The sequence below is a fragment of the Vulpes lagopus genome, chromosome 4, assembly GCF_018345385.1.
Source record: "Vulpes lagopus strain Blue_001 chromosome 4, ASM1834538v1, whole genome shotgun sequence".
In the NCBI taxonomy this organism is placed as follows: domain Eukaryota; kingdom Metazoa; phylum Chordata; class Mammalia; order Carnivora; family Canidae; genus Vulpes; species Vulpes lagopus.
In genome coordinates, this window is record NC_054827.1 from 114,107,982 (window position 1) to 114,130,871 (window position 22,890).

Below are 22,890 nucleotides of genomic sequence, written 5' to 3' on the forward strand. Positions count from 1 at the left end.
AGCGAGCCACAGGAGTTGTTTTGGGGTGAGATTTGGAGGTAGTGAAGGGGCAGGCATTTTTTTTTTTTTAAAGATTTAATTTATTTATGAGACACACACACACACACACACACACACACACACACACACACACACACATACACACAGGCAGAGGGAGAAGCAGGCTCTGTGCAGGGAGCCTGATGTGGGACTCAAACCCGGGTCTCCAGGATCAGGCCCTGGGCTGAAGGTGGTGCTAACTGCTGAGCAACCCGGGCTGCCCCCAGCAATCTGTTTCAACCAGTCCTCTAGGTGATTCTGACACATGTGAAAGTTTGAGAACCACTAATGGAAGGGAACTTTTTTATATCTATATAAGGACAGTTTCGCACAGTTTTAATGTACCTGAATTTCTCAGAAACTCTACTATGATATAAAACTAAGGAAAAAAGTACTTTCTTTTGTTCAGAACTTTTCAAGGAGTTTTGTTTTGTTTTTAGTTTATTTCAGTAAACTCTCCCCCAACATGGGGCTGGAATTCACGACCCCAAGATCAAGAGGTGCATGCTCCGACTGAGCCAGCCAAGCATCTGATTACATTGCTATGCAGAAGTATGAACATTTATGTATTGAAACACATTATTTTGTATTTATACTGGTTTTATTTTTTTTTATTTTTTTTTTATACTGGTTTTAAAATTGTAACTAAGCAATTTTCCCTATAAAATTTTACTTCAGGATACTAAAGGGGTGTTTACAGAAGGCATGTTGGGGTACACAGTGTTGAGGGCCACTGTCTTGTATTAATAACAGCTTGAGTGAGTGTGTCTGTGTGTCTAGGAGCACCCACAGTTTCTGGGCCACATTTTGGTATTATGATTATAGGAATTGGGTAGTTCCCCAGATATATATTTTTTAAGATTTTATTTATTCATGAGAGACGCATAGAGAGAGGCAGAGGCATAGGCAGAGGGAGAAGCAGGCTCCCTGCGGGGAGCCCAATGTGGCACGAGGCGGAGAGCCCGTTTGCGCAAACGTTCAATATACCCTCTTGCTAATTGCATCTGGTCTGAGTCTCTGGGGCGTCCACCGGGACACGTTGGCACCCGTGAGCCAGGGTCCAACAGGACTCCATCCAGAGACCCTGAGATCAGGACATGAGCTGAAGGCAGATGCTCAACTGCTGAGCCACCCAGGTGCCCCTTCCCAGATTTTTAAAATGAAAATGTCTTTAGTTGGAGCACCTGGGTGGATTAGTTGGTTAAGTTCGGGTCCTGATCTCAGGGTCATGGCCATAGGGCTCTGTGCTCAGTGGGGAGTCGGCTGCTCCCTCTCCCCCTGCTCTCTCTCTCTCTCAAATCTTTTTAAAAAAGAAAGAAAATGTCTCTGGCATGGGAATTTGCCTCAAAAGTTTGAAAAAATGTACACATAAAATTACCCCACCCCCAACATCCCTTTGGTGCTACTTTCTTGAGTATTGGATAATTCAGATTTTCTACTAAAAAATAGTTTACATTGTTTTTAAGAAAACTGTCTTGAGATTTTCAAATTAACATATAATTGTTACACACTGTTCTCTTATAACCTTTGTTCTCTTTTTTTTCTTTTTCTTGCTTAATTCATAGGGACTTAGATGTAGTGGATTTGGGTTCCGCCTTTCTGCTGTGTACTGCAGGTGCTGCCTCCTGCTCACTGCACCTGCCTCTCAGGGCCCCTGCTGGCAAGCCCCCCCCACACACACACTGGTCCTGGCACACACAGGACACTGGAGGGCGGGAGAGGAGCCAGGGAGCTTCTCTTGGACTCCTGCAGTCTCCGGCTGTCTCCTCTGCAGTCCTAGCTCCTGCCCCGAGGTCCCAGCCCCAGGCCAGGCCAGCACCATTACTGTGTTCCCTTGCCCCTGGGAAGCCCAGGGTTCAGCTCCAGTCACTCCCCTACCCCACCCCTGGATCCCTCTCTGTACTTCCTGCTGCTGCTCCTCCCTCAGGGCCCCACCTTCCCTTGCATTCTCTTTCAGACTCATAACTAAATTCCTGCAACTGAATTACTAGGTGTCGGTTCAGTTTTTCAGGCTGGACCCTGACTGATGTGCATTTTTACGCTATTTTCTAGCAAGGCAGATTTTGAATTGGTGCATCAATTCCATTTTCTAAATGACTCGTTTCTCCTTTCATTTGGTGAAATAATATAGCTTAGCCAGTGGTGTGCTGCAGTGTTTGCCAATTTCTGTGGGGTAAGTATGTCCATCATGGCCAATTTCAAACTGTCAGAGTGATGTCACCAACAGAGCCAGGTCTACAGGACCAGCTCTCCCAAGTGGTGGTGGTGGTGGTGGTATGTGTGTGTGTGTGTGTGTGTGTGGTGGTGGGCATGACAGAAAGATGATTTCAGAAGATGGTAAAAATGATCACATCTTGAAACTGAATATTTTAAGTTAAATTTCTCCAATATGTAACACTCTCTCAACTTCACTGTTAAAATCATTTCATTTGAAAATGTCTTAGGTTTTTCTCACTTCAAGATACTTCCTAAGTGCTATGAATTGAATTGTGTACTGTCCCCTGCCCCCCCAGATTCTTAGGTTTCAACTCACTAACTAACTCCCAAGGTGACAGTATTTGGAGATACAGTCTTTAAGAGGTAAATGAGGTTAAGTGAGGTCGTGAGGGTGGGGCCCCAATCTGAAAGGACTGGTGTCCTTATAAGAGGACAGAGGCCAGAGCTCTTTCTGCAAGGACACAGGGAGGCCCGGTGAGCACACAGAGATGGGGGCTCCCACCAGCCAGGGCCAGAGGCCTCAGGAGGAAACGTGCTGGCACCCGGCTCTTGAACTCCCAGCCTCCAGAACTGTGAGCAGTGAGTGTCTGTGGTGCTGTTAGGGCAGCTGACCTGAGAATACAAGTATGCTCACCGACAGAAAACCAGGACACATGATGGCCATGAACTTGTTTGGGGTGACAAGAAAGTTTTAGAAGTGGTGACGGTTGTAACAACATTGTGAATGTGCTTAATTCTATTAATTGTATACTTTAAAATGAAAAGGACTGGCAAATTTTTACATATATTTTACCACAATCTTTAAAAATTTAATGATATACCCAAACCACCAAATCGTACACTTTCGGTGGGTGAACTGCATGGTGTGTGAATTATATCTCAATAGAGCTATTTTTAAAAACTCAGAGCCCAAACTGACTAGTAATCAAATAATTTCAAAAGCAAACCTGCTGAAAATTCCTTAACAAGTGTGATAGTGAGAGATGGTATGTAACAGGGATGCAGGTACACTTTAATATTTGCTATGGGCCAGGAGCATCCCTTGGGCCTGCTCCCCTGGAGTCTCAATTTCACACATATAAGAAGACTAAAACTACAAGTAATGATTTTTCACCTATCAGACTGGCAAAGGTCAAAAGCCAGTAGGGAGACTTGGCTGGTGAGTAAAGAGGGACAGACCCATCACTGCTGCCATCATAAATGGCACAGTCTCCATGGAGGGCACGTTGGCAGTACTTATAATAAGGACCTAAAAATGCACATATCCTCTACCTTAGCAATTTTAATTGTATAAATTTATCCTACAGGCTTTTGTTCCCGGGTACAAACATTATTCATACTATTTGAAACAGCCAAAGATCAGAAAACTTTAACCATCACATAACAGGAGACTGGATATATGAATTATGGTTCCACTGAACATTGGTCCCATGTACAGCTGGGAGCAGGAACCATGTGCTGTTGCTTTGTGCCTCCTGAACTGGGTTGTCACCTTTATCAGGTGTCCAAAGCAATAATGCTTTACAATTTGGCAAGTTGGTAGGTAAAAAAGGCATAATCTTGTTTTAATTGCTATTTCCTTCATTGCTACTGGGGTTGACTTTTTTTTCATGTTTGTTAGCCCTTAGATAGTTTGAGTTATGTAAAAAAGCTCACAAAACATGTTTACATTTGTTGCCTTTTTTTGATTCTATGATATTGTAAACAGACAGGGATAAAACATCGCTCTACATTGTACTCTTGGATTGAGCGCTAGCTACTAAATATTTATAGTGTCACGCATCCTATTTTTTAATACATCACTTCTAACTTTCCCAACATCCCTGAGAGGAAGCTACTACTATTATCATTTTACAAATGAAGAAACTGGGGGCAGGAGAAGCTGGCTAACTTGCCCAAGGCCACCGGGCTGGTAATAGGGACCTACAGTCACTGGAGTCCTAAATCAGCACATTGGCTATACAGCAGTTCCTCCTCTTCTTAGAGGCCTGGGCAGAAAGACGCTGGAGTCAGCTGGACGCATGCATGTCCACCCAGTCCCACACATGCAGAGAGGCATCGCTTGCTGCTGATAACAAAGTCCTTGGCTTGTGGGGGTGCCAGGTGTGGGTAGTGACCAGTGGAGTCGTGTCTGTCTGATTGCCTTCCAGGAAAATGTGACCTCTGTGAGTGAAGAGAGGTTCTACTTGGCTCCCCATTCCATCCCAAGATGTGGTATCATAGACCTGGACCGTCCCATCAAAACCTAAGAAACACAAGAAAAGAGAGGATTGCTGCTGAATCTGTAAAGTAGTTTTTATTGTTTGTTCATTTTTTTAAGTTACCTCTATTGCCCAACATGGGCCAGAGTCCACATTCTGACTGAGCCAGCCAGGTGCCCTGGAAATAATTTTTAGTTTGCTCTGTGGTATCGAAACAGGCTATAGGATGAAAAATCAAATAATAACAAAATGCTTAGGGCCAGGGGTGCCTGGCTGGTTCAGTCAGTAGAGCATCTGACTCTTGATCATAGGGTCACAAATTTGAGCCCTACATTGGATGGAGATTACTAAAAAAAAAAAAAAAAAAAAAGCCAAAGGCCAGCAGAACGCCATGTAACCTCTGTCCTCAGTGTCAGAAGTTGATGACTTCACAGGGCATGTGATGGTGTATTTCTGTCGTTCATCTATTATGTGCAAGGCCCAAGGCCAATCCTGGACCTGGGTCCTTCCCATTGACTTTCAGCTACCCTCCTGATTAGATAGATACCGTTACTCAGCTAGAAACTGCCAGGCCAGACCCAGGGGCTTGCTGACCCAGCAGCCTGCTATAATTCGGAAAGCAAGTAGACTGAGAAACACTTCTGTGATCCTCTCACCTCTTCCTGGCACAGCCCCCTGACCGTCCTAGCCCCTCCCTCTCTGTAGACTCTTCACCAACCTTAGCACCAAATTCCTGCTCAGGGAGGAATAGCCTGCTACTAATGTGAAAGTTTAGCAGCCAGAATGGGGAAGGGCCTGTCATGGAAGAACCTGGAAAGCTGATCTGGAGCTTCTCTGTGAGCAACTGTCACTTCTGGGGTCAGATTTATTATGGGGCTGCAGGTTCCTTCCTGCAGGTTCCTTCCTGAGTCCTCCAGGTAACAGACACAAAATACCGCTCAGCAGTACCTGAAATGGCCAAGCAGTTGTCCAGGACTGGAGCCCATGTCACTCGCAGCAGCTCTGGGTCAGGGCTAGGTGCAGACACCAGGCACTGGACCGAGCTCACAGGATGGCAGAGATCCCGGGGGTCAAGAAGACAGAGCTGCCCATTTGAGCCAAGGATGGCAACACTGGGCCCAGGGCTCCGGACCTTGCCCCCAACTTCAGCACACCATCTCCCTCCAGCAGTGCCAGGGCCGCCACGGCCATTGCTGACATTCTCTGACGGCGCCCACTTCTGGCGGATGTCGACGAGCCCCAGCCGGCCTGAGGCACAGCAGAAGGCAAAGGTGTTTGTGTCCAGGACCTGCAGGCTACTCAGCTCCTCACTGTCACTGACCCCTGGAAGACAGATGGTGACAGACAAAAGCTGTTGGAGTCGCAGGAGTCTGGCCAGTTGCCCGTTTCTTCCTCTGGAAGTCTCCCTCCAGCCCCAGGCACTTTGGCATGCTCTACCCAGCCAGGTTGGTACTGGTCCCTGGGACTGCCTCCTCTAGCCCCAGAACCTGCCTCGCATCCATCTAGTTTCCCTAGCACTGGGCCCATGCAGCTGAACTCAGTTCTTAACACGGCAGAGCACTGGCAGATGGGAGTTAGCAGGAGAAGCCACAATGGATGAACGTACCTGAGGTGTATGTGGTCTTCTGGGATTCTAAATCCACGACCCTGAGACTGCTGAGCCTCACCCCATGGAGGACTCCGGGTGTTGTCGAAGAGAAGATGGCCACCCTAGGCCACAGACTGTCCTCCTTCTCCTGCACAGCAATGGTGCTGACAGCCTGAATGACATCTGGAGGAAAGCATAAGAGGCTAAAACCCAGGATACTGATGAAGGTTTGAAACAGAACAAGTGGGCAGCCCAGGTGGCTCAGTGGTTTAGCACCGCCTTTAGCCTAGGGTGTGATCATGGAGACCCAGGATCGAGTCCCATGTCGGGCTCCCTGCACAGAGCCTGCTTCTCCCTCTGCCTGTGTCTCTGCCTCTCATTCTCTGTGTCTCTTATGAATAAATAAATAAGATCTTTAAAGAAAAAAAAAAAAAAACAGTAAAAGGTGAAGGCCAGCCAGCAGTCTTCCCTTATACATTCAGAAGGTCAAGGAATAAAGGTGCCTGACAGTTGGCAAGAGAGGATGCGAGACATAAATGCTCTGGATTACATTAATGTCTGAAACTGTCAGAAGCAGTTTAATTCCTTTATCATTTGTCGTATAAACAGTTTTGCAAATGGGAGATAATGAATCATAGCAGCCATCTCAAAACCCCCAAAGCACTTTGGCTTTTTTATAGTTTCACAAAGAACAAATGAAGATAGAAAAAAAACAAAGAGCAACCTGAGGATGTCACACCTCAAGTGAAAGTCACAGGCAGAGTTCATGAACAAAGAGTATTTCTTCAAAAACATGTTCAAGCAACCTGCAGATGCCTAGCAGGTAAAGGTCACCATGCCAATGTCTCCAAACGTGAATGGGCAGGAGGGTCCATGTCGTTGTTGCACCAAATGGAGGAAAGACATGCAGGCCTCAAGGTGTATCGTTTCAGTGTGTGTTTTAGCCTGCTTGGTCCTCGCCTCTGCATCTACACTGGAGGCTTCTCTGAACATAGCTCAGAGCAAGGAGTCTGCTGTACAAACTACTTTGTAGGAGACACATTATTTCCATTTTACATTTTCTCACTCCAAGAGAGGCTCATTACTTGGTCTCCATGTTCTCTGAGGAAAACGGACATCTATTTTTTAAATTCCAAAGTGTAGGCAGAAGTCAGAATGAGGAAGGAATGGACGAGAAGGAATACTAGCATGGCCTGCCAAGCAAGCATAAGGCAGCTAATCCCCTTGAGATCGTTCCCATCCAAAGAAGGCATGGGGGCCATGGCTGGGCGGGAATGCAAACGGCCCTTGGGTGCTGCTCCTAAGGCCCATGGACCTTCAGTGCCCCTGATCTAGAACTGCTGAACTAGAGGTTTGGCGCAGGCAGGACAGTTCAGCCTCAGGACCAGGCTTTGTCTCCAGGAGTGCCGATGAGGCACAGCTTCCCTGCATCTCCTGGGCCACTTCCCTTTGTGCACACTCTGAGGAACCTGGAACAGCTAGGACCTAGTGCCCTGAACCAGGGTAATGGGGCCTCAGATATGATCTGTCCTCTGACGGGAGAAAGAAGGCGGCCAGGAGAAAGCCTTCAAAGGCCTATTTGTCAGACTGGAGAGGTACTCTGTAATTAAAATAGGAAAGAAATGCAGGTTTCCTCCACCTTCCCTCTCTGGTCAGTGGAAAATGCCCTCCTCCAGAGAAGCCACAAAAAACCAGCCCCAAAGAGAAAAGAGGAACGAGTAGGATAACAAAAGACACGATGAGGCACCTCCATGAATGTGGCCAGAATGGAAGGTCGTGTCTGAGGATTCACCTGACACAGAACAGGTCAGAGCAGAGGCAGGCACACTGCTTAAGGGGTCAGAATGGCACCCACACCTGCAGTAGTGAGAAAATTTATGAACACATCTAGAGGATGGTGGTGTTCCTGAGAGGGGCTGTTCAGCCACAGAGGCAAAGAAAATACTGGGGGCCTGTCCAGGGAAGAGGGAGCCACACTAGACTGAACACTGAACTTCAAAGTGGATAAAGCAGGTGACATTCAGCTGAAGCCATTAGATATGTATTCATCCAACTCAAAGGTTTCCATGGCCCCAGTGATGAGAGAAGAGGCCTGAGACACCACTCTAGGGCCCTGGATGGCATGAGGGCCCAGGCAGCAATGCTTTCACAAGTTGGATACTTTGTGCCAAACACCACTTCACAATTTGGAAACCTTTGAGCTGATTCCTCTTGTTATAGTTTTGTTAAAGATTTTTTTTTTTTAATTCATGAGACACAGAGAGAGAGAGAGAAGGCAGAAACACAGGCAGAGGGAGAAGCAGCCTCCATGCAGGGAGGCTGACATGGGACTCGATCCCTAGTCTCCAGGATCACACCCTGGACGGAAGGCAGCACTACACCGCTGAGCCACCGGGGTTGCCCTATAGTTTTGTTTATCAATCTTTGATTAAGTAAGGTCTTCTACAGGGAAAGAATCAGGATCTGGAATATTCCACCTTCAGGGATACCTCTTCTTTCATTTATGAACTAAGGAAACTGCAATCTGGTTTCTGCAGCAGTCTTGGGAGTCTGGTGAGTACATCTGTCTCTAGAAACAATTCATTTAGGATGTGCTAACAAAATCAGGTTTTTGAGACATCAAGGCTGTGGTCAAAACCTGGACCTTGGAAAATTCACCTTAGATAACACTATGCTTTTTGATTTCTAGGAAAACAGCTGCAACCTTCCCCAGGCTCTGGAATATTCTGCACTAGTATCTAGGAGAACTCTGATTTCTTCTTCCCATGGGAGTGTCAAAACAAGTCCCTTTGGGCCATCAGCTTCCCTGGGGCTATAGGTTCTGTATGGCACCTGGTAGCTCAGGCCCCGTCAGGACAAAAGGCAGCTCCAGGTGCCTCCAAATGGTTAGCAAGACTCCTTTCCCTCTTGTTTTTAAACGACTGCTGTCCCACACGGCCTATTTTTAGGCAAAGATAAAAAACAATTACAAGTTACTGGTATAAGGACAGACACAAAGATCAGTGGAGCAGAATTCAGAGTCCATAAATAAATCCTTATATTTATGGTTAAGCAACCATCTTTCAACAAAGGCACAAGGCCAATCACTGGAGAGAGGTTAGGCTTTTTGACAAATAGTGCTGAGACAACTGGATGCTTACATGCAAAAAGGTGAACTTAGACCCTTATTTCATACTGTACACAAAGGTAACTCTAAAGAGATCATAGGCTTAAGTGCTGGCACTAAAACAATAAAAATTTAGGGGAAAAATAAAGCATAGGGAAAAACTGTGGGGTAGACAAAGATTTCTTAAATATGACACCAAAAGTACAGTCCTTAAAACACTGAAGAACTGGACTTCACCAAAATGTAGGACTTTTTTATGCTTTAAAAGACACTACTGGGGCACCTGAGTGGCTCAGTCAGGTAATCAAGCATCTGCTTTCAGCTTGGGTCATGATTCTAGGGTCCTGAGATGGAGCCCCCGACTCCCTGCTCAGCGGGGAGTTTGCTTCTCCCTCTCTCTCTGCCTTTCCCCATACTTGTGCTCTCTCTTGTCTCTCAAATGAATAAATAAAATTCTTCTTCCTTCCTTCCTTCCTTCCTTCCTTCCTTCCTTCCTTCCTTCCTTCCTTCCTTCCTCCCTCCCTCCCTCCCTCCCTCCCTCCCTTTCTTCCTTCTAGGATTTTATTTATTATTCATGAGAGAGAGAGGCAGAGACACAGGCAGGGGGAAAAGCAGGCTCAATGTGGGACTCGATCTCAGGACCCCGGGATCACACCCTGAGCCAAAGGCTCAACCCCTGAGCCACCTAGGCATCCCATAAATAAAATCTTAAAAAAAAAAAAAAAAAAAAAAAGGCACACAGTGTAATGAGCGCTGGGTGTTATATGCAACTGATGAATCACTGAACTGAACTCTATCTCTGAAACTAATAATATATGTTAATTAATTGAATTTAAATAAAGTAAAATTAAAACAAAAACACATATAGAACAAATCTAGAAGGTACAGAGGACCCTTACAACTGGATAAAGACAAAAAAGTCAATCAAAAAATGGGAAAAATATGTGATCAAATATAAGCACCGAGAAAAAAGGAGTACCCATGTTTTTGCTGGCTACTATAATCCCCAGAATCTTGCCCATAGCCTGACACATCAGAAGTATACAGTATTTGTGACTGAATGATGTTAGCTGCTGCTACAAATCACAGTAATAATAATTATCAGAAACATTTCTTTCTTTTTTTAAAGTAGGCTCCACACCCAACATGGGGCTTGAATTCACAACCCCAAGATCAAGAGCCACACAGTCTACTAACTGAGCCACCTGGGGAGCCCATAAATATTCTCTGACAGATCTGCTTCCAGGAACCAGCTCTAAGCAAAATGGAGGTACAGATAATGCTGCTGCTCAGTAAATACCCTACCACATTTTTTTTGGAGCCCCTACACCTGTAGTGAGATCAATTATTATTATCTAAATATAGTTACCACCAGATGTGGTTCTGTGCATACCCTGAAGTCAGACTAGACCCAAGTCTAGGTCATGCTACTGTCTTTGTGTCTTTCAACAACTTAGCATCTCTGGGACAGCCTGTTCTCAGATTCCTGAGAATTTAATGAGATCAGGCATGGAAAGTACTCAGTATAGTGCCTGGAGTGTAATATGTTTCTTAATATTACTATTACCTTATACAGATTATTGATTAATCTGAACAAATATCTATTAAAAGTACAGTGAAACCAAAACATCAAAGGGCCCCGGATGGCATGCTTGCTGTCTCAGCCTGCTGGAGGTGGGGAGGAAACAACAAAACTCTCTCACAAAGATCTGCAGAGGCATTTCACCAAAGAAGATACAGGAATGGCTAATAAGCACATGAAAAGATGCTCAATATTCATTAAAAAGATGTAAGTGAGGGATCCCTGGGTGGTGCAGTGGTTTGGCGCTTGCCTTTGGCCCAGGGCGCGATCCTGCAGACCCGGGATCGAATCCCACATCAGGCTCCTGGTGCATGGAGCCTGCTTCTCCCTCTGCCTATGTCTCTGCCTCTCTCTCTCTCTCTCTGTGACTATCATAAATAAATAAAAATTAATAAAAAAAAAAAGATGTAAGTGAAAGGCAGAATGAGAAACAATTTCATGCTCATTAGGATGCTTTAACAAATGTTGATGAGGACACGGGAAAATAGAAACCCTCATACATTGTTGGTGGGAATGTAAATAATTAAGCCATTCTGGAAAACAGTTTGGAAGTTTCCTAAAAAAAAAAAAAAAAATCAACATCAATTTACCATATGACCTACGAATTTCACTCCTAAGTCTATCCAAAGAAATGAAAACATATGTTCACACTGAGACTTGTAAATGATAATAGCAAAAAATCAGATCCATCAACTGGTGAAGGGACAGCCGAATGCAGTGGAATGAATACCTTTCATCCACAACAAGGAACTACTGAGGCACACTCTACCACTGCCTTTTGTCCTAACCATGCGCCTGGGGTACTAGATGCCGTATCATGGTACGATGTAGCAGACCTCAAAGCATTGTGCTAAGCGAAAGAACCCACATACAAGAGACCACATATTGTATGATTCCATTGATATGAAATGTTCGGAAAAGGTAAATCTATTACAGAGACAGATAGTAGTGGTTGGCTAGGGCAAGGTGTGGGCGTGGTGATTAACAATAAATGGCACGACAGGTCTTATTGGGGTTATGACAATGTTCTAAAACTTGACTTACAGTGCTCGTCACACAACTTGTTAAATGTACTAGAAGTCACTGGATTGTACATTTAAAATGTGTGAAGTTCAGTAACATTATAAAAAACAAACAATTGTAATGACCAAGTAAATGAGGCAAACTAGACTGTAGAGTATTAGACTGCTGACAAAGAAAAAACAAAGGAAAGCCCTTTAAGTCAGTGATCTTGAAAAGCAAATGAGCACAAGAACTGCCTTTCTGTGCCAGTGAAGCTGGAGGAGAAGCCACCAGCTGCCAGCCAGTTTCTGGGAAGTATCCAAGTGAGGTGGTGCGGGGCCCAGGGGCAGAAGGGCAGTTCCAATAGTGGCTGCCTGTACTTCGGAGGCACACTTCCATTCTGGCCAACAAGGTTCTAACAGGAGGGATTGACGGGGCTGCATCAGGGCTGCCCACTCTTGGTGTCTGCCTCACAGGGGAACCCACAAACCCACTGCAGGAGGGAAATACTATTCCGCATGAGTCAACTTCTTCCCTTCTAGGAAGGAACAGGATTTACGTTTCCTGCTCCTTTTCTGATCCTCTGTTAGGGACTGACTTCATGGAGAGGGAGACATGTTCCCTCATTGTTTCTCATCCCTGAGACTAGCATGGCTAACAAAGAGAGGTGACCTCCTTGCCACCGCTGCCACCTCCTCCTCCCAGAGGTGAGCTCACCTGAGTGACCCTAGCTCTGCCCTTGCCTCTACCCCTGTCTGGGGGTGCTCTGCCTACAACTGGGCAGGTAAACTGAATTCCTGAAGCAAGCTATAGGAAGTTCCATTCAGGAGTTGTATGCAATGCTGTGGTTGCTAGTTCATCTTTGCCCACGTTAATGTAGATACTGCATTTTAATTTCCACCTGGCTCTGAGACTACTTCTTAACTGGCTTAAATTAGGGGGCAGGGGTGTATGGGTATCAGGCTTTCCTACAACCCAGCCCTACCAAGTCAAATTCACTCACCACTGTCCTCTGTGATCTGCCACACATGCAGGTAAGAACCCGGAAGACCAGTGGTTACCAGCAACCTATTTAACAGATAGGAAATATCAGTCCAGAGAGTGAGGAGCTCACGCACATACAGGTCCCCCCCCCCCCCTCCAGTCTTTTCCCTTCCCAGCCCACTCAGCTTGGGATCCCTACATTCCCCATATCCGGGAAGCTTACTGCAGAAGAGATCCTCAAGACCAGTCACCCTCATTTAACAGATGAGGAGCAGGCTCACTCCACTTGAGGGACAGACCCAGAGCTTCCACATGGCATGATGTATCCTAGAGAGGACACCAGCATGGAGCACTGAACACACAACCCTAACCCGGAGACTCTCAGCCTCTGCAAACTGGGGTTGTTAGTCCCAACTACCTACCACCAGTTGAGACACTCAGGGCATCCTTTTACTCTATGTTCCTTGGAACAACTCCAACGATCTGTGGGTTACATTAGTCCAAAGGTCTGTGGTCTGAGGGACCATCGAGCTACTGAACCATCGTTTTTTTAATATTCTAAATCTGGGTGTGTGTGTGTATGCCTGTGTGCTGAGGAGGGCAGGGGTAGAGGTGGTGATAAAGAGGCAGGATACCCCTGACATTTCCAGACACTCCATCCTGAATGAAAGGTCTGGGTCACGGAGTTGACCATACCTGGTATCTGGCACATGCTTCAGATCAAAGACAGACGTGTCTGAAAATCCTCCATGGCATACCTTGAAATCTCTTTCTGGGAATAAGCCCTAAAATACAAAGCAGAGAGGAGGGGGCTAATCAGAGAGCCTGCTTTCCAAAGGAACATTCCAGATGAGCTTTAGGTAAGATGCCAGATCTCAACCTGGAAGGAAGCCATGGAAGCCCACCAGCTGCACTGCTCTCCCTGCATGCCTGAGGGTGCTGCTACTTGGAAAAACTGGTCTCAGCTGCCTACCCAGACAGCTTCCCTTCTTTCCTGCACATCCAAAACCCTTCTCCTAACCTGTACCTGGGCCCTTTCATTAGAGCAGGAGTGTTATATACTCTTGTTAGAGTTACAGAAGCTTCACAGTTTCATACAAGGTAGCTGGAATGTATCAGTCAACTAACCCATCCCCATTCCTCCCCCACCTCCCACTAGAAGTCAGGTGGGTTCTTCTAAAAAAAAAAAAAAAAAGTAACAACCACCAATTATCCAGTGCTCACTGCATCAGGCACTATGTTTAGTACTATATCTACTTTACCACACTGAATTACCCTGTCACGTAGGTACTGTAATTACCCTTATTCAAAAGTAACAAAACGAAAGCACAGGCAACTTCAGTGACTTTTCTAAGGTCACACAGGGATTATGCTGTGAATCTGAACCCCAGTCTGTACAAAGTATATGCTCTTAGCCACTGGACTCCATTCTTGCCACATGAGGAACTGGAAGCAGAGGGAAAGAAGGTTGCCATAAGAAAAAAGAGAAAAAGCCAGGGGTGAGGTAGGTGGTAAATTAAGGTCTCTCCTCAAGGCTCAGTCTGGGTGAGTGAGCTCTTGGCTCAAGCCTGGCGCAAGCCAGAGATCAAGAGCACTGGGTGGGAAATTTCCCCCAGAACAAAGGCCAGGCTGTCCTCAGATGAGTCTGGGTGATTTTACAGCAACAGCACGCAGCTACCAGCTCTTTTCTTCTTCACATATGCTCTTCTCTCGGCTTCTGAAACACTGATCTTTTCTGATATTTCTACTTCAAAGACGATTCCTTCTTAGTATTTGTTGTGGGTTCACCTTCCTCTAACCATTTCTTCAATGTAGTCCCTAGATTTCATCTTTAGACATTTGCTTTTATTCCTTATACATGACACTGTCATTCTAGGTGATCTTTACCATTCTAAGGGCTTCAGCCATCCTCTAAACCCTAATGACTCCCTAAATGTATTTTTTGATAAAGTAAAATTGACTTCTTTCTCTAGGAGCCCTCTGTAAATCTCAGACATTCTGTAGCATTTATCTCTGTGCATCTCTGCCTCCCTGGTAAGACAAGCAGGGCAGGAGCAGTGCTAGTCCCCCCTTCTAGTATACAGGACAATACATAGTAGGCAAGAGGAACTCTCTAAAGGTTTAATAAAGGAGTAAAAGACATACACTCAGTGACTATATTTCAAGTTACCTGGTTTTCTTTTACAGAAAGTCTCAGAGGTAATATCAGATGAAGAATCTCATTTTTTTTCAGGCTTTCATACTCAGCAACAAAGACTCCTGGAAAAAAAGGGGCAGAAGTAGCTGTGACAAACTGCTAGAAAGATCCTGGACCATGGCTGGGTCTAGAAATTTCACAAGATCCTCCAAAGAAACGATAAATTTCTCTTCCATTGGTATGCATCTTTGTATGGAGGAATGGAAGGGATCTAGATCTTACTAAGAGGAATGTAAGCATTGATGGGGGGCAGGGGGATTGCTCCAAGTCCAAGGAGGAGGCCTCAGACTCCCAGAAGTGTGGGCTGGGTCTCTCCTGGCTGAGCTAGCAATAAGAGATCCAGCCGGAGGAGTGAGATTCCATCTCCTTCAGGGCCAGGCAGGGCAGATCACCTTTGTCACCAATCCACTCAAGGACCCGAGTGGCTCCCGAAAGGTCGAATGCATGGAAATCTTGGTACCTGCATGATAAAGACACAATGTCACACGGTGCACAGCACTCTAGAGCTGTTAAAACTCTGGAATGGCAGCATGGTTCGGTGGGTGGGGGCCCAGGCTCCGGAGCAAGGCCGACCGGGGAGCCGGTCTTGTTGCACCTGTTAGCCCCTGTGTGACTGGGACCACGGCTGGTCCCTGTATCCCGGGACCTCGGTCCTCATCGGTAAAATGGAACTCCTAGAGGACCCGGACTTCCCAAGGTTGATGTGAGGAACCACTGGAACGATCTGCTCAGGGTTTCATTCAAGCTGGCGAAAAAGGGTCATTAGGGTGATTATTATCCTTGAGGAGCGCCGCTCTTACTAGCACCGCACACCGGGCGGTGCCGCTTCCCAGAAGCCCGAGCCCACCTCCAGGCGGAGTCCTCGGTGTCGGCCCCGCCCCATGCCAAGCTGGCCCAGCCCACACGGGGACCCCGTGAGCGCTCCACCCCGCGCCCATCTGGCCGCGCGGCCAGCCCCAGGCCCAAGCCGCAGGTCCATAGGATTTACCAGCGCAAGGATTCCACCAGCCAGTCCTCCGCGGCCTCCATGGCAACGCCGCTTCCGGTACCTCACTTCCGCCGCCGAGAACGCTAGGCTCGGTCCTCTCGCGAGGAGTGGGAGCGGCCGACTCGGGCTGGGGGCGCGCAAGCCTGTGCGCCACCATCAGCGCGCAGTGCCCCCGCCGGGCCGGGTCTGGGGCTCTCCTGGCAAAACCTCCGGGCGGGGCAGTGACGTAAAACCAGGGGTTCCCTGGCTTTCAGTTCTGGGCGGGGCCTCATCAGGAACCGAATACGCGCCCGTTTCGCGACCGAATATTTGCAGATCAGTGGGTCAAGGCCACTGATGCTGGGTTAAATTCGAATTCTAGATAAACTAATGAATTTTTTCGTACAAATATGTCCATGCAATACTTAGGATATCTCACATGAAAAAATTGTTCTATGAAATGAGAATTTAACTGCGTCCTGTATTTTTATTTGCTAAATGTGGCAAATCTACCCAGGGCCAGAGAAGAGAGAAAGCAGTGAGGTCTGAATCTTACTTAGCTCGGCTCACTCCCTTGTAGGCTTGGGGAACTCCCCTCAAAGCGTGGCGTGGGGATGAAACGGAATGGGGTGAGCAAAACCCCATCATGTAGTGGAGGCAGCTTCCTCATACAGGCCAGTACGCAGTACGTGGCAGAGGTGAGAGTAAGAGCGCAGCGCCTGGCACAGGACCTGGTGCATACCACAGGTGCTGAGTACCTGCTTGCTGAATGAGTAACTGAACAGGAGTCCTGGGTAGGCTGGTGTCATGAAGTTGTCTTGGCTTTCTGGAGCCAGCCCCATCTCACTGGACATCCTGTCCTTCAGTGCCCCTCCCCTCCCATGCCCTCAAACGTGGCAGGAAGGAGAGAACCAGACATTCTACATAAGAGCAAGGGTTTTATTCACAACTTCAACAGGGAAGCAAGAAATTGTCTGCATCGACAATATTCCTGGCGACACAACCGAAATCAGAGTAACATAGTAACAGACATTTGAGCTCAGGTTTTACTTCCAGATGGGGCCACCGCCAGAGTCCCATTCAGCACCTTCCCTGGATGGGCACAGTCTAAGTCACGTGGGCATCTCTTCCTCATTACCAGCCTCCCTTCTGCAGCATTTGCACCAGCAGCCTCCTGTCCTGAAGGGGAACAGATGGAAGAATTGACCTGGGCAGAGGGGGCAAATGATAGGGGTGTCCCGTTGTTCCTGAATGCTAGGCATCCACGGAGGTAGGCAGGAGCAGGCTCTTAGCTTAGGCAGGCTACCCCAGCACTTTTCTCTCTGAAGAAGAGCCTGGGAAGGGTCAGGGCACCGATTTTCTCAGACTGACAGCCCCAACTTCAGAGTGGTCATGACAGTCAAGGAAATCGTGGAAGTAAAGTCCACATATGTGCCTGGATCTAGTCCAGTGTCAGCGTTTTCACTCCTTCACCCCCAGCTTTGCCCCAGATCTCACTTGTGAAGCCCCACCCCCCAGGGCTAGGTATGTACTGCTTCCTCTGAGGTTTGCTAGTTGGTCCGCATGACCAACAGCTCCAGGGTAACACCACCTCTCTTCAGACTCAGCTAGCCGAAGCTCCTGGTCCCTATATCTGAGGTCCCCAGGTGCTGGTGGTTTTGTGCACAGGGAGGGCCCGGGAGGTTGACTGGGGCTGGCGTTGGACGGTCTCTAGGAAATGCCCCTCCCTTCTTTGAAAATACATGCACTATATGCTGGGCACAGTGGGGGATATGAGGGTGAGTCTGTGACAGGTGCTCCCAGGGAGCTCCCAGACTGGCAACAGCTCCTATTTACTAAGTGGTTTCTACGTGCCAGGCATCATGCTGAAGACATGACACAAGTGGTCTCATTTAATACAAGATGGGTGCTATCATCCCCATTTTATACATGAGGAAGATAGGCCTTTAAAGTCGCACAACTACTAAACAGCTAGGTTATGAGCCTAGCATGCTGTCACCAGAACCCACATTCTACCACACTACCCTGCCTTCTGGGCACAGTAACAAAGTACGAGGGAAGGTGGTGTGGGATGGGGACAGCATCAGGAGCAGGGAATGGAGGAACTGCCCTTCCACCAGGCTAGACACTAAAGCTGGCTTAGCTCTAGCTTTCAGGTCTTGAATGTCATAGGTCAGTGGTTTCAACCAGGGGTAATTTGGGCTCCCTCCCCTTCCCTCTCACGAGAAGAGCTCTGGCGAAGTCTGGAGGCCTTTTTTTTTGGTGTTGTTTTGGGTTTTTTTGTGATTGTCACAAATGGGGTGGTGGTGGGGAGGATGCTCTAGTGGGTAGAGACAAGGGATAACACTATACCTCCAGGTCACCTGGGTGGCTCAGTGGTTCGGTGTCTATCTTTGGCTCAGGGCATGATCCTGGGGTCCAGGGATAGAGTCCTGCATCAGGCTTCCCGCAAGGAGCCTGCTTCTCCCTCTGCCTGTGTCTCTGCCTCTCTCTGTCTCTCTTTCATGAATAAAGTCTTTAAAAATAAAAAATAAAACTTCCACCAATGCACAGGCAGCCCCCACAAGAAAGAAGTCTCCAGCCCTGAATGTCAAGAGTCCTGAGGTTGAGAAACCCTGCAGTGAGGGTCACTGAGGCAGATGAGTGACCGAGAAGAGTGCTGGTCAAGGTGAACAAGGTCTGACTCTGTCTCCGATGCTGACTCTTCTCCTTTCTGGGCCTCAGGATCCCAGCTGTAGCCACAAGTACAAACAAGGTACAGCAAAGGTGGAAGCTGGGGTGGGGCAAGTCGGGGAGGGTGTGGAGAAGGTCCTGTTGCAAGAGGCTGGCTAATTAATCCTAGGCTGTGACTTTAGACTGGGGTCTGGGTGAGGGGGAACTTCCTCCCTACTTCTTGCTGTGTGAGATTTGCTGGGAAGGTCAGCTTCTTTTCTTTGAAGTCTTTTCCCTTTGACTCTGGATCACACAGAGAGCCTGGAATCCCTGGCTTTCTGAGGCCCATCACACCCTGGGGGACTGTCACACGCTATGCCCAATGCTGGAACCAGGAGCAGCCCTGGCTGGGCCTCTCCTGAGTCTGAGGTCGGAGCTTGGCTCACCTGGGGCTGAGGTGCTGGCCGGCTGAGGCTCATGCCCAGAACTTTCTTTAGATGGAGGATCCTGGGCAGATCATGACTCAGCTGCAGTCTTTGGTCCCTCAGGGAGACGTGGGAAGCTGTCCCCAAGAGGAATGGGCTGGGGGTTTCCAGACTCTTCTTGCCCATGAAGTGACCTAGAAAGGTGGTGCCAACGCACAAGGAAGTTGGGGAGCAAGGATTCTATCCCAGTGGGAAAGTTCCCCACCTCTCCCAACTTTCAGTTCTCATGCTGGGAAGATCCCTGATCAATCTTCCTCCTCCTCCTCAAGGAGACACAAACACCCCTGGGTGGTGGCAAAGCCTGTACCGCCGCTTCTCCTGAACAGGAAGAGATGATGGAGAGGATGGTACAGCTGGAAGGAGGTTAGATGGCAAAGGGCCAGTGGGAAGCTCTGCCAGTTGTGCTGCCTGCTTACAAGAGGGACAAGGCAAGGGCAAGGAGGAAAGTGGAGAGTGAAGAATTGTCTGGAAGGCGAGGTGCAAAGAGAAGACACACCAGAGGTCGGAAGACTCAGTAGACTTGCCTAAGGCAAAGGGCACTGGCTGGCAGGCAGATCTAGGATCCAGACCCAGCTCTGCTTTAACTGGCTGAGTGATGTGTCTGGGTGTCAAGTTTTCCATCTATTAGACAAGTTCCAGGGTCCTCACCAGCGCAGACACGAGTGTCCGCGGCCGAGAAACGGCATGAGAAAGAAAATGGGATCAGAGCAGGGTGAGGGGCGCTTGCCCGGGTCCCGAAGACTTACCGGTGGCCCAGAGGTTGCCCCGCGGGTGCACTCGGATCTTGATGGCCCGGCTGCGATGCTCTGGGGGACCCCAGCTGAGCGGCGCGGCCCCGGCAGCCGCGGCGAGCAGAGCGAAGAGCAGCAGCCCGCGGAGCAGCCGAGCGCCCCCCGCCCGCAGGGTCATGGCTGCAGCCCCGCCGCTCCTCCGCCCCTGTGCACTTCGCAGCCGAAGCCGCGGCGCCCTCCTTTCCTCCTTTTAAACCCGCGCCCCGGGGGTGGGGCGGAGCCTGTCCGGAGGAGCCCGCCCCCGGCGCTCGCAGCAGCCCCAGCCCTGCCCCTACAACGCCCCGCCCCGCAGGACCCCCCGCGCCGCGCGCTTGCGCTCTCGCGCCCGCCTTGGCACTACTTCCACTACTGGGCGTTGGCGCCCACGCCCACTACCCTCGGGCGGAGGACCCTGACCCCGGGCAAAGCCCGTTCCCTCGGTGGCCGCCTCGCTGCTCCCACTGGCTTCCAGCCCGCGAGTGGTTACTTCGCTTTGGAACCTCTATAAGAGTAGGGGTGAGGACCCTCGCGCTACAGTGCCCCGCAAAGTGCCAAGCACCAGGAGAGCCATAAAAATGCCTGCCAGCCCCTCCCTCTTAGGGAATGTGACCCATGTTCACTCTGCTCTCTGCCCTCTCACCGCCAGCACTCCCCAGGTGGTGTAGAAACCACAGCAGGTGCTCCAGCTGACAGTGCAGAATGATGGATGGTGAGGTAGTGAGTACCCCCAACCCCAGGAATGAACGCTGTATACCACTTGGGCAGGAGGCAGCTTTCTGGGGACCAGACCAGGAGTTCATATGCAAATTGTGCGATTCCCCTGAACCTCAGTTTCAACTGTAAAATAGTAATAACTGTTACCCTATTTGTAATAATTTTACATTTAGCACAATTATTTTGTGGCAGGAAGGAGCAGTCCTATAGGACTGCCCTCTCACACCCAGCATTCTCCTCCTCCCAAGTCCAGACTTGTTTTGGAAAGAACTATTGGGTCACTGCCATCACATAATGAGTAAAACGCTGTGCTCCAGAATAATACATTTATTTTTGCCTAAATGTTTTGCTTAAATGTTCACTAAACACCAACCTTCAGGAGCACCATGGTAGGCACAGGAGAGGAAACAAGATAATTCAAGGGAGTTTACCATCTCGCTGGGGAAACAGTGCCAAAGGAATGAATGATGAAGGAGTGGGGTGCAGACCAACCCTGGAATTCTGGGCTCTTCCCTGAAACACTGCATGGTGTAGCTGTGACTGAACCTACTTCCCAGTCTGGCTCACTAATGGTACTTGGTATTATTACCCTTTCATGTATCTAGCTCAGCAAGGCCTGCTAACTCTGAGGATCACCACTCTAAAAGGGAAAGTGAATTAGGAGAGGCTGGTTATCATGTTGAGTTCCTAGGAGCATGACACATAGGAGAGGGACACTCCATTTCTGGCCCTGGCTTTTCCCCCAGTCTCCTAGCTTCTCATCCCCCACCCTGGCATTTACACCTCTGCATTCTCACTGCTCAGCCATGGTGTACAAATATAGCTCTTATCACCTTCCCATAATAATCGTTCCCTTTGTGACCCCCTCCCTGTCTCCCTGTCTTCTGGCTCACAGATGTAGAAATTAATGGCAACACACAGGAGCTGGTATTGAGTGTTGCTTCACTTAAATGCTTGAAGAAACCTTATTTGGTAGGTTTAACCCTCATTTTATAACTGGGAACAGGCTCAGAGGTCGAGCCACTTGCTCAGACTGACACTAGAATCAGACTTCGGGTCTGTTTGTACTACTCTGTCAGGCCCCCAAAATCATGCAGGGCAGATGCTATTTCCCTAAAACATACCCACTCCCAATTTACCAACCATCTCAAGAGTTAACATCAAGTTGGTTTAGATTTCTCAGGGGAGAAAGGGAGAAGGCAGTGAATTTAGAGTTTGTCCTCACTTCTGCAGGGTACCCTGGGTCTCTGGGTTCTGCTCTGACCAGTTCATTTATACTCTAGCCAAGTCTCCTCTGTCACAGGCTGGATTCACAGCTCCAACCACAGTTCTAGAACTGACCTCAGGAGCCCCCAGTGGGATCATTTTATCTGTTAGGCTAGCACAACAAGTGAGGGGCCTCTGAAGACCTTGAAGAAGCAGGGTAGCAGCTGGATGTCCAAGCTGGACGTCCCAGGGAGTGTGCCAGGCTCTGAGTTTAGAGCGAGGAGCTCAGCTGCCCACTGCCTGTTTCCCAAGTGTACTGTGATGGCAAGGGAATTCTAAGGGCCTCCATCCCACTGGGAAGACTGGCAGTGAATCATGTGGAGGCCCCCGGGTAAGTTCTCCAGTGCTTACACTGGGCCCTTCTCAGGTGTCTCAAGGATATCCACAGGAAATCTACATAAGATTCACAAGTCAATCCTAAAGATGATTAAGAGGTGAAAGATACGTGCCCCCCCCAAAGATACATGGCAAATCCTGTTATAACCAACAGCAACAAAACATTTAAGCTGCACCATGGTTTTTAATGACAGATTGCTTGAAATAAAGGACACATGTTACTGTTCGCTCTATTTTCATTAAATTGAAATCAATTATAAGTAACATCTTTTCACAACTGAATCTTTGTTGTTTTTTCCAAAAGTACTTAGGGCATGCTCCTTTGATCGTCAACACTATTTTGATGTAGTAAAGACTAGTAGTATGCCCATTTTATAGGTGAGTTAACTCAAGTACAAAGCAAGTTAGTTGCAGAGAAACCACACAAATGGAGAAAACCAGAGTGGACTTCACACACATGAAAAGTGCAGAGGACAACAGAGGAATTCAAAAGCAGAAATTTAAATTAGACATACGTCTGGTGAAAAGGAATAACAAATGCAGAGCTGCTCAAAAAAGAATGGTGTAAAATTACTCTCCCGGCAAACCTTTGAGCCCAGATCTCCATCTGTGTGGCCTGGGAGAATGAGATGAAGAGAAACATCCTGAGATATCTCAGTCCTGCTCTTTAGTTTGGGAAAGGACTGGAAATCAGAGAAATAGCTCAATCTTCAAGAGGAGAGTTGGGGATATAGGATGCAATTTCCCAAAGTCAGAGGGAACACGTAAGAGTTAGCTAGAAAAC

At 48.1% G+C, this 22,890-nt stretch overlaps 2 protein-coding genes across 3 annotated transcripts; both read right to left on the reverse strand.

Annotated features, from left to right (window-relative positions):
• Positions 1–3,520: 3,520 nt before the first annotated feature.
• On the reverse strand, positions 3,521–16,039 carry WDR73 (WD repeat domain 73). Its single transcript, XM_041753510.1, has 8 exons — positions 15,905–16,039; positions 15,309–15,376; positions 14,890–14,978; positions 13,416–13,504; positions 12,739–12,803; positions 6,064–6,228; positions 5,406–5,780; positions 3,521–4,501 (listed from the first exon to the last, which is right to left on the reverse strand). Exons 1-8 carry the CDS (start codon positions 15,943–15,945, stop codon positions 4,266–4,268), a joined length of 1,128 nt encoding a protein of 375 aa, XP_041609444.1. The 5' UTR covers positions 15,946–16,039; the 3' UTR covers positions 3,521–4,265.
• Positions 16,040–16,808: 769 nt separating this feature from the next.
• NMB (neuromedin B) lies at positions 16,809–20,043 on the reverse strand. Of its 2 annotated transcripts, none has more exons than XM_041751358.1 (3): positions 19,767–20,043; positions 18,982–19,154; positions 16,809–17,057 (listed from the first exon to the last, which is right to left on the reverse strand). In XM_041751358.1, the coding sequence occupies exons 1-3, from the start codon at positions 19,927–19,929 to the stop codon at positions 16,923–16,925; spliced, it is 471 nt and encodes a 156-aa protein (XP_041607292.1). In that variant the 5' UTR covers positions 19,930–20,043; the 3' UTR covers positions 16,809–16,922. The 2 variants fall into 2 exon arrangements, with proteins under 2 accessions (XP_041607292.1, XP_041607291.1); XM_041751357.1 differs by having other exon boundaries at positions 16,809–17,062; positions 19,767–20,024.
• Between the last annotated feature and the right edge of the window lie 2,847 nt (positions 20,044–22,890).

Excerpts from the sequence above, each read along its gene's own strand:
- NMB (XM_041751358.1), bottom strand. The coding sequence starts at position 19,929 with ATGACCCTGCGGGCGGGGGGCGCTCGGCTGCTCCGCGGGCTGCTGCTC. Across the intron at positions 19,155-19,766 it reads GGGCAACCTCTGGGCCACCG|GTCACTTCATGGGCAAGAAG; the intron begins GTAAGTCTTCGG and ends CCACCTTTCTAG. Across the intron at positions 17,058-18,981 it reads GGCCAGCACCTCAGCCCCAG|GAGGCTGCTGGTGCAAATGC; the intron begins GTGAGCCAAGCT and ends CCTTCAGGACAG.
- WDR73 (XM_041753510.1), bottom strand. The coding sequence starts at position 15,945 with ATGGAGGCCGCGGAGGACTGGCTGGTGGAATCCTTGCGCTG. Across the intron at positions 13,505-14,889 it reads TTTCTGTAAAAGAAAACCAG|GGCTTATTCCCAGAAAGAGA; the intron begins GTAACTTGAAAT and ends TTTGTATTTTAG. Across the intron at positions 12,804-13,415 it reads AAGCATGTGCCAGATACCAG|GTTGCTGGTAACCACTGGTC; the intron begins GTATGGTCAACT and ends TCTGTTAAATAG.